A 14,478-nucleotide genomic window follows, 5' to 3' on the forward strand; every position below is an offset into this window, starting at 1 on the left:
TTTTGGGAATTCTGGGGGGATTTGGGGGATTTTGGGAAGTCCGGGGGATCCGGGGGAATTCTGGGGGGATTTGGGGAGGGTTTGGGGGATTTTGGGGATTCTGGGGGGATTTTTGGGGGATTTGGGGGGGTTTAGGGAGTTTTTGGGAGGATTTTGGGGCGTTTTGGGGGATTTTGGGGGTCCCGGGGGGTCCCTCGGTGCCGCTGACCCCTCCCCCACTCCCAGGTCCTCCCCCCGGCCATGCGGCCCCTCCCCCCCCTGCCCGTGGCCCTCTGGATCCTCCTGGTGGCCACCGCCCCCTCCCCGGGGGCCACCGAGGCCACCGCGACCCCCCCCGGGGGCCACCAAATGTCCTCAGGGGCCGCCGAGGTCACCTCCGGCCACCGAGTGACCCCAGGGGCCACCACGAGCCCCTGGGGCCACCTCGGGCCGTCGGTGGCTACCACGGACCACCGGCGGCTACTGAGGACCACCGGCGGCCACCAAACATCCCCGGGGGCCACCGAAGCCCCCCCGTCCACCTCGGCGGCCACTGAGGGCCACCAAGAGACCACCCTGGGCTACCAAATGACCTCAGTGGCTCCCAAGAGCCCCCCACCGACCTCGGGGACCACCCTGGGCTACCAAGAGACCACCCCAGGCCACCAAGCCCTGGGGATCACCCTGGGCCACCAACCGTCCTCGACGGCCACCGAGAGCCACCCAGCGACTTCACCGGCTACCCAGGGCCACCAAGTGACCTCGAGGGCCACCAAGGGCCACCAAACCTCGCCCGGGGCTACTGAGAGCCATCCTCCAGCCCGGGTGCCCACCGTGGACTACCAAACATCTGCTGGGGGCTACCCAGCCCTGGGGACCACTCCGGGCCACCAAACCTCGCCAACGCCCACCTTGGGCCACCAACGGCCAGCGGGGGCCACCGCGGGCCACCCAACGCCCACCCTGGGCCACCAACCCCCCGCCGCGGGCCAGCAGGGTCCCCCGGGCTGGCTGGTGGCCGCGGTGGCCGCGGTAGCCGCGTTGGTGGCCCTGGTGGCCGCGCTGGCCGCGGGGCTGCGCTGGCGGCGGCACCGGGTGGGGGAGGGGTCGCTGGGGGCGTGGGCGGGGCCGGTGCCCCCCCAGGAGGAGCTGGGGGTGGGGGAGGGGCCGGGGGTGGGGGAGGGGCCGGGGCAGCCCTTGGTAGCCACGGTGGCCACGGGGCAGGTGGGGGAGGGGCTGCGGACGTTCCGGGGGCCGCTGGGTGGGGGAGGGGAGGGGGGGGAGGCCAATGGGGACCCCCCCAAGAGCCCCCAGTGAGGGGGGAGGGGGGGGGGGGGAGGGGATTTGGGGGAATTAAAGAAAAAAAAAAAAAAAAAGAGTTTGGGCCCCCGAAAAATGCGAGAAAGGCAAAAAATGGGGAAAGGGAGGCAAAAATATCCAAAAATGGGGAAAGGGAGCCAAAAAATGGGAAAGGGAGCCAAAAATGGGGAAAGGGAGCCAAAAATATCCAAAAATGGGGAAAGGGAGCCAAAAATATCCAGAAATGGGGAAAGGGAGCCAAAAATGGGGAAAGGGAGCCAAAAATATCCAGAAATGGGGAAAGGGACCCAAAAATATCCAGAAATGGGGAAAGGGAGCCAAAAAATGGGAAAGGGAGCCAAAAATGTCCAAAAATGGGAAAAGGGACCCAAAAATGGGGAAAGGGAGCCAAAAATATCCAGAAATGGGGAAAGGGAGCCAAAAAATGGGGAAAGGGAGCCCAGACTGGGACTGGGGGCTCCAAACTGGGACAAACCCCCCCAAACTGGGACCCCCCCAAACCGCCCCTCCCCCTCCCCCCCGCCCCTCCCCCCCCCCCACCAAATCCCCGTTGGTTTTTTTTTTTTTTTTTTTTCTTTTTTCTTTTTTCTCTCAAAATTCCCCCAAAACGGGGGGTGGGGGAGGGGCGGGGGGGGGGGGGGCGCGACCCCCCCCCGTACAAAAATAAACCTCGGGGGTGGGGGAGGGGCGGGGAGGGGGGAGGGGTGAGGCCGCCCCTCCCCCCCCTGTAGTGTTCGTGTGGGGGAGGGGTCTCGTACCGGGGGGGGGGGGGGGGGAGGGGTCAGTCGGGGGGTGGGGGAGGGGCGGGGGGAGGCGAGGGGGGGTCGGGGGGGTCCGGGGGGGTGGGGGAGGGGTCGGCGATGGTCGAGCGGCTCCCGGAGCGACCTGGGGGGGGAGGGGAGGGGAGGGGGAGTTGGGAGGGACCCCCCTGAAACTGCCCCGCCCCCACCCCGGAAGCCCCAAAATCGCCCAAATCCTCCCCAAATCTGCCCCAGGAGCCCCCAAATCCTCTGTGCAGGGGCCCCGGAGCCCTCCTGGGACCCCCCAGATCCGGATTGGGACCCCCAGACCCCATTTGGGACCCCCAGACCCCATTTGGGACCCCCAGACTCCATTTGGGACCCCCAGACTCCATTTGGGACCCCCCAGACCCCATTTGGGACCCCCCAGCCCCCATTTGGGACCCCCAGACCCCATTTAGGACCCCCAGCCCCCATTTAGGACCCCCAGACCCCATTTGGGACCCCCCAGCCCCCATTTAGGACCCCCCAGCCCCCATTTGGGACCCCCAGACCCCATTTAGGACCCCCAGACTCCATTTCAGACCCACCAGACCCCATTTGGGACCCCCCAGACCCCATTTGGGACCCCCAGACCCCATTTTAGACCCCCCAGACCCCATTTCAGACCCCCAGACCCCATTTGGGACCCCCCAGACCCCATTTGGGACCCCCAGCCCCCATTTGGGACCCCCAGACCCCATTTGGGACCCCCCAGACCCCATTTAGGACCCCCCAGACCCCATTTGGGTCCCCCAGATCCCATTTAAGACCCCCAGCCCCCATTTCAGGCCCCCCCGACCCCATTTAGGACCCCCCAGACCCCATTTGGGACCCCCAGATCCCATTTGGGACCCCCCAGCCCCCATTTGGGACCCCCCAGACCCCATTTAGGACCCCCAGGCCCCATTTAAAACCCCCCAGATCCCGTTTAGGACCTCCAGACCCCATTTGGGACCCCCCAGACCCCATTTTAGACCCCCCAGACCCCATTTCAGGCCCCCAGACCCCATTTTAGACCCCCCAGACCCCATTTGGGACCCCCAGCCCCCATTTGGGACCCCCAGCCCCCTCCTCACCGCAGATCCTGTGCGAGGCCACCACGTAGCTGAGCAGGGTGACGTCGCTGGGCCCCCCGGACTCGAGCGGGATGGGGTGCACGCGGAAGTGCTCGAGCATGTCAAAGATGCTCTGGAACCAGAGGTGCTGCACCCGGCACTGCGCGGCCTCGTTCAGCGACAGCCGCAGGTGCTGCGGGCGCGCCCGCAACGGGGTCAGAGAGCCCGGAAACGGGGTCAGAGAGCCCAAAAACGGGGTCAGAGAGGCCGGAAACGGGGTCAGAGAGCCCAAAAACGGGGTCAGAGAGGCCGGAAACGGGGTCAGAGAGCCCAAAAATGGGGAGAGGGAGCCCAAAAATGGGGAGAGGGAGCCCGGAAATGGGGAGAGGGAGCCCAAAAATGGGGAGAGGGAGCCCAAAAATGGGGAGAGGGAGCCCAAAAAAGGGGTCAGAGAGCCCAAAAATGGGGAGAGGGAGCCCAAAAATGGGGAGAGGGAGCCCAAAAAAGGGGTGAGGGAGCCCAAAAATGGGGAGAGGGAGCCCAAAAATGGGGAGAGGGAGCCCAAAAATGGGGAGAGGGAGCCCGGAAATGGGGAGAGGGAGACCGGAACGGGGAGAGGGAGCCCAAAAAGGGGTGAGTGACCCCAAAAATGGGGAGAGGGAGCCCAAAAATGGGGAGAGGGAGCCCAAAAACGGGGAGAGGGACCCCAAAAATGGGGAGAGGGAGCCCAAAAATGGGGAGAGGGAGCCCAAAATGGGCTCAGAGCACCAAACCCGGGCATTCGGCCTCCGAAATCCCCGTTTTCCCACCAAGTTCCCAAAACTCAGCTGTTTTCTCCCAAAATCCCAACTTTGATTCCCCAAATCCCATTTTATTTCCCAAACCTCACATCTCACCCCCAAAATCCCCATTTTTCACCCTAAACCCGCCGTTTTTTCTCCCAACCCCCCCCCGTTTTTCCCCTTTTTTCCCCGTTTTTTCCCTTTTTTCTCCCAGCCCCCCCATTTCTTCTCTTTTTTCTCCCAAACCCCTGTTTTTTCTCTTTTTTCCCCCGTTTTTTCCCTTTTTTCCCCCCCAAACCCGTTTTTCCCCTTTTCCCCCGTTTCCCCCCGTTTTTCCCCGTTTCTTCCCTTCCCCCCCCGTTTCCCCGTTTTCCCCCCGTTTCCCCATTTCTCCCCCCGTTTCCCCCCGTTTTTCCCCGTTTTTCCCTTTCTCCCCCCGTTTCTCCCCCCGTTTCTCCCCCCGTTTTTTCCCGTTTTTCCCCGTTTTTCCCCGTTTCTCCCCCCATTTCCCCCCATTTTTCCCCGTTTTCCCCCATTTCTCCCCCCGTCTCCCCCCGTTTTCCCCGTTTTTCCCCGTTTCTCCCTTTCTCCCCATTTTCTCCCCATTTCCCCCCGTTTCTCCCCCCGTTTCTCCCCCTGTTTTTCCCCATTTTCCCCGTTTTTCCCCCCATTTCTCCCCCCGTTTTTCCCCATTTTTCCCCGTTTTCCCCATTTTTCCCCATTTCTCCCCCCATTTTCCCCCCATTTCCCCCCGTTTTCCCCCTGTTTTTCCCCGTTTTTCCCCCCGTTTCCCCCCATTTTTCCCAGTTTTTCCCCATTTCCCCCGTTTTCCCCCCGTTTCTCCCCCTGTTTTTTCCCGTTTTTCCCCGTTTTCCCCCATTTTCCCCCCGTTTTTCCCCATTTTTCCCCGTTTTCCCCGTTTTTCCCCATTTCTCCCCCCGTTTTTCCCCATTTTTCCCCATTTTTCCCCGTTTTTCCCCATTTCCCCCCGTTCTCCCCCCGTTGCCCACCTTGGCCTTGCCCTGCACGTTGAAGGTCAGCACGTACTCCCCGCGCCGGGTCTCGCTCTGGCGCACCAGGAAGACGCCGTGGCCGCCGGGGCCGCCCTGCAGCACCAACTGCGCCGCGCGGAGCCGCGAGAGGGTCCCGTGGAACCACGGGAACGGCGCCAGGGGGTGCCCGGGACCCCCCCCCGGCCCCAGCAGCCCCTCCCCCACCCCCGGACCCCCGCCCGGGTCGGGGGGAGCCGGGGGAGCCGGGGGGGGAGGGGCGGCGGCCGAAGGGCCTGGAATGGGGGTGGGGGAGGGGGGGGAGAGAGAGAGAGAGAAAGGTGGGAATTTGGGGGGGTTTGGGGGGGAATGGGGGATTTGGGGGGGGAAATGGGAATTTGGGGGGGTTTGGGGGAGTTTGGGGGGATTTTGGGGAGGGAAATGGGAATTTGGGGAATTTGGGGGGGTTTGGGGGGATTTGGGGAGGGAAATGGGAATTTGGGGGGGGAAATGGGAATTTGGGGGGGGGTTGGGGGGGAAATGGGAATTTGGGGGGGTTTGGGGGGGTTTGGGGAATTTGGGGGGGGAAATGGGAATTTGGGGGGGTTTGGGGGAGGAAATGGGAATTTGGGGGGGTTTGGGGGAGGAAATGGGAATTTGGGGAATTTGGGGCTGGAAATGGGAATTTGGGGGGGTTTGGGGGGGAAATGGGAATTTGGGGAATTTGGGGGGGGTTTGGGGGGGAAATGGGAATTTGGGGGGGGTTGGGGAATTTGGGAGGGTTTGGGGAGGGAAATGGGAATTTGGGGGGGTTTGGGGGAGTTTGGGGGGATTTTGGGGAGGGAAATGGGAATTTGGGGGGCTTGGGGGGGGTCGGGGAATTTGGGGGGGTTTGGGGAATTTGGGGCTGGAAATGGGAATTTTGGGGGGGTTTGGGGGGGGAAATGGGAATTTGGGGGGGTTGGGGGGAATTTGGGGCTGGAAATGGGAATTTGGGGGGGTTTGGGGAATTTGGGGGGGTTTGGGGGGATTTTGGGGAGGGAAATGGGAATTTGGGCGGCTTTGGGGGGGGGTTGGGGAATTTGGGGGGGTTTGGGGCTGGAAATGGGAATTTGGGTGATTTTGGGGGGGATATGGGACGATTTTGGGGAAGGAATGGGAATTTGGGGGATTTAGGGGGGTTTGAGGGGGGAAATGGGAATTTGGGCGGATTTGGGGGGAATTTGGGGGTGTTTGGGGACATTTGGGGGGGGTTCCAGGGGGATTTGGGGGAAGATTTGGGGGTCCCAGCGAGAGGCAGCCCCTCCCCCCCCCCCCCATCCCACCCCGAACCCAAACCCCCCCAAAATTCGGGAGAAATCCCCCAAAACCCAAAACGAACCCCCCAAAATTGGGGTCCCAGCCCCCCAACCCCCCCCCCCCCCCCGAACCCCAAAATAAACCCCAAAATTGGGGAGAAATGCCCCAAAATTGGGGAAAAATGCTCCAAAATTGGGGAGAAATCCCCCAAAATTGGGGAGAAATGCTCCAAAATTGGGGAGAAATGCCCCGAAATTGGGGAGAAATGCCCCAAATCCGGGCTCCCGCCCCTCCCCCCGTACCTGGCGCCTCGGGGGGGTCTCCGGGGTGGGGGAGGGGCGGTGGGGGAGGGGCGCCGGGCCCGGGGGGCTCCTCCAGGGGGACGCGGGGGGGCAGCTCCGGGGGGGGGGGAGGGGGCGGCTCCGGGAGCCCCCCGTAAGCACCTGGGGGGGGAGGGGAGGTCAGGGGGATTTGGGGAGATTTGGGGAGATTTTGGGGTTTTTTGGGGGGGTTTTGGGGAGAATTGGGGGAAATTTGGGGGAGATTTTGGTGGAGTTTGGGGGATTTTGGGGGTTTTTGGGGGGGATTTTGGGGAGATTTGGGGGATTTGGGGGGATTTTGGGGTTTTTTGGGGGGATTTTGGGGTAAATGTGGGGAGATTTTGGTGGAGTTTGGGGGATTTGGGGGATTTTAGGGGAGATTTGGGAGATTTTGGGGTTTTTTGGGGGGATTTTGGGATTTTTGTGGGGATTTTGGGGTTTTTTGGAGGGATTTTGGGATTTTTGTGGGGATTTTGGGGTTTTTTGGAGAGATTTGGGGGAGATTTGGGGGATTTGGGGGGATTTTGGGGTTTTTTGGGGGGGATTTGGGGTAAATGTGGGGAGATTTTGGTGGAGTTTGGGGGATTTGGGGGATTTTAGGGGAGATTTGGGGAGATTTTGGGGTTTTTTGGGGTTTTTTGGGGGGATTTTGGGATTTTTGTGGGGATTTTGGGGTTTTTTGGAGGGATTTTGGGATTTTTGTGGGGATTTTGGGGTTTTTTGGAGGGATTTTGGGGAGATCTGGGGGATTTGGGGGGATTTTGGGGTTTTTTGGGGGGATTTTGGGATTTTTGTGGGGATTTTGGGGTTTTTTGGGGGGATTTTGGGGAGATTTGGGGGATTTGGGGGGAGATTTTGGGGTTTTTTGGGATTTTTGTGGGGATTTTGGGGTTTTTTGGGGGGATTTCGGGGAAATGTGGGAGGATTTTGGGGAAATTTGGGGAAACTTTGGGGTTTTTTGTGGGGATTTGGGGGTTTCGGGGAGATTTTGGGATTTTTGTGGGGATTTTGGTTTTTTTTGGGGCGGGATTTTGGGGAGTTTTTGGGGGTTGGGGAACGCTGGGCTGGTTTGGGGGATTCTTTTGAGGACGTTTTGGGGGTTTTGGGGGTTATTTTCCATTTTTTTGGGGTGTTTCGGAATTTTTTAGATTTTTTGGGGCATTTTGGGTTTTTTTCCAAGCCTTTCTAGGGCTGTTTTGGGGCGGATTTTGGGGGTTTTTTGGGGGTTTTAGGGTGACTTCAGGGGTTTCAGTGTTTTTGAGGCAATTTTGGGTTCTCTCAGCGTTTTTAAGGCGTTTTGGGGGTCTTTTGGAGAGATTTTGGGGTTTTAAGGGTGATTTTGGGTGGTTTGGGGCATTTGGGTGGGATTTTGGGTGAGTTTTGGCTGGTTTGGGCATAATTGGGGTTTTCAAGGTGTTTTTGGGGTGTTTCTTGGTTTTTTCGGTGGTTTTGAGACGTTTTTAGGTTTTTTTGGGGTGACTTCAGGCTTTTTGGGGTGTTTTGGGGAGATTTTGGGGTAATTTGGGGGGTTTTGGGGTCACCTTGGCTCAGCAGCTCCGCGCTCTCCCCCCGGAACAGCTCCGAGTCCGAGGGGGGGTCGGGGTCGTCCCTGGGGGGAAAAATTGGGAATTTGGGAGGGGGAGAAGAAGAGAAAAATTAGGGAAAAACCGGGAAAAACGGGGAGAGGGTGAAAGGGAAATTGGGGGAAAGGGAAAAAAGGGGAGAAAAGTGGGGAAAAATTGGGAAAAATGGGGAAAAAGGGGCAAAAGTAACAAAACCCAGGAAAAATATAAAGGAAGGGAAATGAGAAAACCAGAAAAACCGGGAAATGTCGGGAAAATGGTAAAAAATTGCCAGAAAAACGGGGGAAAATCAGCCAGAAAAGAGACACAAAAATCCATAATGAAACTCTGAAGGGAAACTGGGAAAGTTGGGAAAAACCAGCAAAAAACGGGGGTGGAGAGGAAAAACGGGAAAAATGACGGGAAAAATTTGAGGAAAGGGGAAAAAACGGATTTAAAAAAAAAAAGAGCAAAAAAGGGAAAGGAAAAAAAGGCATCGGGAAAAGGAACAAACCAGAACAAAACGGGGAGAGATCAAAAGAACTGAGAGAAAAAAATCAGAAAAATCCCCAAATCAAAGGAAATGCCCCAAAAAAAAAAGGGGGAAAAGGGGAAAAAGGGCCGGGGGGGGAGGGGCCGGGGATTGCCCGAGGGCGGGGGGCTCACGGGGGGCTCGGCCACTCGCCCAGGTCCTGCAGCCAGAGCTGCCTCTGCCGCGGGTCCGGCGCCTCCAGGAGCAGCTCCAGCCCCGAATCCGTCTGGGATGGGCGGCGCCGGGCGGTCAGGGAGCCCCAAAACCCCCGAAATCCAGCCCAAAACCCCCCAAAACCCCCAAAATCCAGCCCAAACCCCCCGAAATCCAGCCCAAAAACCCCCGAAATCCAGCCCAAAAACCCCCAAACCCCCCGAAATCCAGCCCAAAAACCCCCAAAATCCAGCCCAAAAACCCCCGAAATCCAGCCCAAAAACCCCCAAAACCCCCAAAATCCAGCCCAAAACCCCCGAAATCCAGCCCAAAAACCCCAAAATCCAGCCCAAAAACCCCCAAAACCCCCGAAATCCAGCCCAAAAACCCCCAAAATCCAGCCCAAAAACCCCCAAAACCCCCGAAATCCAGCCCAAAAACCCCGAAATCCAGCCCAAAAACCCCCAAAATCCAGCCCAAAACCCCGAAATCCAGCCCAAAAACCCCAAAATCCAGCCCAAAAACCCCCAAAACCCCCGAAATCCAGCCCAAAAACCCCCAAAATCCAGCCCAAAATCCAGCCCAAAACCCCCAAAATCCAGCCCAAAAACCAGCCCAAAACCCCCGAAATCCAGCCCAAAACCCCTGAAATCCAGCCCAAAACCCCAAAATCCAGCCCAAAAACCCCCAAAACCCCCGAAATCCAGCCCAAAAACCCCAAAACCTCCGAAATCCAGCCCAAAAACCCCCAAAACCCCCGAAATCCAGCCCAAAACCCCAAAATCCAGCCCAAAAACCCCCAAAACCCCCGAAATCCAGCCCAAAAACCCCAAAACCCCCAAAATCCAGCCCAAAACCCCCGAAATCCAGCCCAAAAACCCCCAAAACCCAAAGAAATCCAGCCCAAAACCCCCGAAATCCAGCCCAAAAACCCCCAAAACCCCCAAAATCCAGCCCAAAAACCCCCAAAACCAACAAAATGCAGCCCAAAACCCCCAAAATCCAGCCCAAAAACCCCAAAACCCCCGAAATCCAGCCCAAAACCCCGAAATCCAGCCCAAAAACCCCCAAAACCCCCGAAATCCAGCCCAAAAACCCCGAAATCCAGCCCAAAACCCCCAAAATCCAGCCCAAAAACCCCAAAATCCAGCCCAAAAACCCCCCAAACCCCCGAAATCCAGCCCAAAACCCCCGAAATCCAGCCCAAAAACCCCAAAATCCAGCCCAAAAACCCCGAAATCCAGCCCAAAAACCCCGAAACCCCCGAAATCCAGCCCAAAACCCCCAAAATCCAGCCCAAAAACCCCGAAATCCAGCCCAAAAACCCCCAAAACCCCCAAAATCCAGCCCAAAACCCCCGAAATCCAGCCCAAAAACCCCAAAATCCAGCCCAAAAACCCCGAAATCCAGCCCAAAAACCCCCAAAACCCCCGAAATCCAGCCCAAAACCCCCGAAATCCAGCCCAAAAACCCCAAAATCCAGCCCAAAAACCCCGAAATCCAGCCCAAAAACCCCCAAAACCCCCGAAATCCAGCCCAAAACCCCCCAAAACCCAAAGAAATCCAGCCCAGAACCCCCGAAATCCAGCCCAAAAACCCCTAAAACCCCCAAAATCCAGCCCAAAAACCCCCAAAACCAACAAAATGCAGCCCCAAACCCCCGAAATCCAGCCCAAAACCCCCGAAATCCAGCCCAAAAACCCCCAAAACCCCCGAAATCCAGCCCAAACCCCCCGAAATCCAGCCTAAAACCCCCCAAACCCCCGAAATCCAGCCCAAAACCCCTGAAATCCAGCCCAAAAACCCCAAAATCCAGCCCAAAAACCCCCCAAACCCCCGAAATCCAGCCCAAAAACCCCCAAAATCCAGCCCAAAAACCCCCCAAACCCCCGAAATCCAGCCCAAAACCCCTGAAATCCAGCCCAAAACCCCAAAATCCAGCCCAAAAACCCCCAAAACCCCCGAAATCCAGCCCAAAAACCCCAAAACCTCTGAAATCCAGCCCAAAAACCCCCAAAACCCCCGAAATCCAGCCCAAAACCCCCGAAATCCAGCCCCAAAACCCCCAAAACCCCCGAAATCCAGCCCAAAACCCCCAAAACCCCTGAAATCCAGCCCAAAAACCCCAAACCCCAAAGAAATCCAGCCCAAAAACCCCAAATCCAGCCCAAAAACCCCCAAAACCCAAAGAAATCCACCCCAAAAACCCCAAATCCCAGCAAAATCCAGCCCGAATTTCCCAAAATAGCCCAGATTCCACCCAAGAGCCGCCCCGGGAACCCCAAAATCCACCCCAAAAACCCCAAATCCCAAAGAAATCCAAACAATAACCGCGAATTTCCCCAAAAAGCTGGGAATTCACCCCAAAATCCCAGGAACTTCCCCAAAACGCCGGGAATTGGCCCTAAAAAGCCAGGAATTCACCCCAAAATTCCAGGAACTTCCCCAAAACGCCGGGAATTGGCCCTAAAAAGCCGGGAATTCACCCCAAAATCCCAGGGATTTCCCCAAAACGCCGGGAATCGGCCCTAAAAAGCTGGGAATTCACCCCAAAATTCCAGGAACTTCCCCAAAACGCCGGGAATCGGCCCTAAAAAGCCGGGAATTCACCCCAAAATCCCAGGGATCTCCCCAAAAAGCCGGGAATTCACCCCCAAATCCCAGGGATTTCCCCAAAAAGCCGGGAATTCACCCCAAAATCCCAGGGATTTCCCCAAAAAGCCGGGAATTCACCCCAAAATCCCAGGGATCTCCCCAAAAAGCCGGGAATTCACCCCAAAATCCCAGGGATCTCCCCAAAAAGCCGGGAATGTCCCCAAAAAGCCGGGAATTCACCCCAAATCCCAGGGATCTCCCCAAAAAGCCGGGAATTCACCCCAAAATCCCAGGGATCTCCCCAAAACGCCGGGAATTCACCCCAAAATCCCAGGGATTTCCCCAAAAAGCCGGGAATTCTCACCAGGATGCGGAAGCTGCTCCCGCCCGGCCCCGCGGGCGCCGCCGCCAGCGCCGCGCAGGGAGGCTCAGCTGCGGTTTGGGAGCCTGGGGGGCGGGATTTGGGGTCAAATCCGCCCTTTTTGGGACTGCCGTGACCCCAGAATCCCCCTCCCCCTTTTCCCGGTGTTTCCCCCGGTTTGAGGCACTTTGGGGTCCCCAAAAGCCCCTCGGGACTCCCCAAATCCTCCCCAAACTCCCCCAATCCCCCCCTAAATCCCCTCTTTTTTCATCTCCCAACCCCCTTAACTCTCCCGAACCCCCCCTAAACCCCCCCAATTCCTCCCCCAAATCCCCAATTCCTCCCCCAAATCCCCCTTTTTCCCCCAAATCCCCCCTTTTTCCCCCCAAATCCCCCTAAACCCCCCATTTCCTCCCCCAAATCCCCCTTTTTCCCCCTTTTTCCCCCTAAACCCCCCAATTCCTCCCCCAAATCCCCCCTTTTTCCCCCAAATCCCCCTAAACCCCCCCAATTCCTCCCCCAAATCCCCAATTCCTCCCCCAAATCCCCCTTTTTCCCCCAAATCCCCCTAAACCCCCCAAATTCCTTCCCCAAATCCCCCCTTTTTCCCCCAAATCCCCCCTTTTTCCCCCTAAACCCCCCAATTCCTCCCCCAAATCCCCCTTTTTCCCCCAAATCCCCCTAAACCCCCCAAATTCCTTCCCCAAATCCCCCCTTTTTCCCCCAAATCCCCCCTTTTTCCCCCTAAACCTCCCCAATTCCTCCCCCAAACCCCCCTTTTTCCCCCCAAATCCCCATTTCCTCCCCCCAAACCCCCCTTTTTCCCCCAAATCCCCCAAAACCCCCCAATTCCTCCCCCAAATCCCCCTAAACCCCCCAAATTCCTCCCCCAAATCCCCAATTCCTCCCCCAAATCCCCCCTTTTTCCCCCTAAACCTCCCCAATTCCTCCCCCAATCCCCCCTTTTTCCCCCCAAATCCCCCCTTTTCCCCCCAAATCCCCCTTTTTCCCCCTAAACCCCCCCAATTCCTTCCAAAAATCCCCAATTCCTCCCCCAAATCCCCCCTTTTTCCCCCTTTTTCCCCCTAAACCCCCCCAATTCCTCCCCCAAATCCCCATTTCCTCCCCCAAATCCCCCGTTTTCCCCCCAAATCCCCCCTTTTTCCCCCTAAACCCCCCCAATTCCTCCCCCAAATCCCCAATTCCTCCCCCAAATCCCCCTTTTTCCCCCAAATCCCCCTAAACCCCCCCATTTCCTCCCCCAAATCCCCATTTCCTCCCCCAAACCCCCCTTTTTCCCCCCTTTTTCCCCCTAAACCCCCCCAATTCCTCCCCCAAATCCCCAATTCCTCCCCCAAATCCCCCTTTTTCCCCCCAAATCCCCAATTCCTCCCCCCAAATCCCCCCAAATCCCCATTTCCTCCCCCCAAACCCCCCTTTTTCCCCCCTTTTTCCCCCTAAACCCCCCCAATTCCTCCCCAAAACCCCCCTTTTTCCCCCCAAATCCCCAATTCCTCCCCCCAAATTCCCCCAAATCCCCATTTCCTCCCCCAAATCCCCCTTTTTCCCCCCAAATCCCCCCTTTTTCCCCCCCAAACCCCCCTCACCTTGGGGGGCACGAACAGCTCCAGCGCCGCTCCCTCCCCGTCCCCGCGGATCCGGAGGCGGCAGCGCTGCCCCTCCCCCCCGCCGCCCGCCCCTCCCCCCCCCAGCCCCTCGGGGGGGGCAGCAGCAGCCGCAGGAGCCCCTCCCGGCGGCCCCGGCCCAGCCGCAGCCGCTCCAGGCGGCCCCAGGGGCTCGGGGGCTCGTGGCCAGCGCCGGGGGGCTCGGCCGAGCGCCAGGGCAGCATCCCCCGCACGCTGCGGCCCACGCTGCGCAGCGAGAAGCGCTTGCGGCCCTTGGGCTTCGGGCCGCCTTGGGGCAACCTGGGCGGGCTCTGCGGCGACCTGGGTGGGCTCTGCGGTGACCTCGGTGGGCTCTGCGGTGACCTCGGGGCGTCCTGGGGTAACCTCGGGGTGTCCTGGGGCAACCTCAGCGCGTTCTGCGGCAACCTCGGGGCGTCCTGCGGTGATTTCAGGGCGTTCTGCGGCGACCTCGGGGCGTCCTGCGGCGACTTTGAGGCGTCCTGCGGCGACTTCAGGGTGTCCCGTGACAACCTCAGAGCGTCCTGCGGCGACTTCAGGGTGTCCCGTGACAACCTCAGAGCGTCCTGCGGCGACTTCAGAGCATCTTGCGGCGACCTCGGCGGGGAGGCAGCCCCGGGTGGGCTGCGGGAGCCGCCCCGAAAGGCGGCGATTTCGCCCCAAAAGTTGGCTTCGCAGGGCGAGGCGGCGGCCGAGGAGGAGCCCGAGTCGGAGTCGCATCGCGACGGCGGCGACAGCGGCGACAGCGGCGACAGCGGCGACAGCGGCGGGGCCATGACGGGCTCCCCCGGGCCGGCCCTGTCGGCCGCCGCCCCGCGCCACCTCGGCCTCGAAGTGCTCGAGGAAGTTGCGGGCGAAGCGGCGCGAGAAGGCGGCGGCGGCGCCGGGCCCGCCCAGGTGCGGCTGCGTCGCGACAAAGTCGCGATAGCGCCGGGCGAAGTCGCGGGCGGCCGCGCGCGCCTGGCGCTGGCAGAAGTCGCGCCAGCCCGGGGGGGGCTTCGGGGGAGAGCTCGGAGGGGTCTGGGAAGGGTTTTGGGGGGAGTTGGGGGGGGTTTGGGGGTGGGAGGAGGAGGCGGCGGGTCCGGACCCCCCCCCCCCGAGGGCGC

At 59.4% G+C, this 14,478-nt stretch overlaps 2 protein-coding genes across 2 annotated transcripts in view; one reads left to right on the forward strand and one right to left on the reverse strand.

Annotated features, from left to right (window-relative positions):
- Positions 1-1,979: 1,979 nt before the first annotated feature.
- On the reverse strand, positions 1,980-14,148 carry LOC309584188 (uncharacterized protein; the record flags this gene model as incomplete). Its single annotated transcript, XM_082300132.1, has 9 exons — positions 1,980-2,184; positions 3,158-3,329; positions 4,929-5,203; positions 6,509-6,649; positions 8,068-8,135; positions 8,755-8,846; positions 11,733-11,815; positions 13,337-13,749; positions 13,823-14,148. The coding sequence occupies 9 exons, from the start codon at positions 14,146-14,148 to the stop codon at positions 2,081-2,083; spliced, it is 1,674 nt and encodes a 557-aa protein (XP_082156258.1). The 3' UTR covers positions 1,980-2,080.
- The window catches only part of LOC309584189 (uncharacterized protein), a gene marked incomplete at its 5' end in the record, with an annotated part of 4,944 nt that continues 4,612 nt past the window's right edge, over positions 14,147-14,478 (forward strand). Inside the window, one exon of the mRNA XM_082300133.1 lies at positions 14,147-14,390. Within this exon, the coding sequence (XP_082156259.1) occupies positions 14,147-14,390 (244 nt within the window). The remainder of the gene's footprint in view (positions 14,391-14,478) is intronic.

This window comes from Coloeus monedula, assembly GCF_965178545.1.
Source record: "Coloeus monedula genome assembly, chromosome: 37".
NCBI classification, from domain to species: Eukaryota; Metazoa; Chordata; class Aves; order Passeriformes; family Corvidae; genus Coloeus; species Coloeus monedula.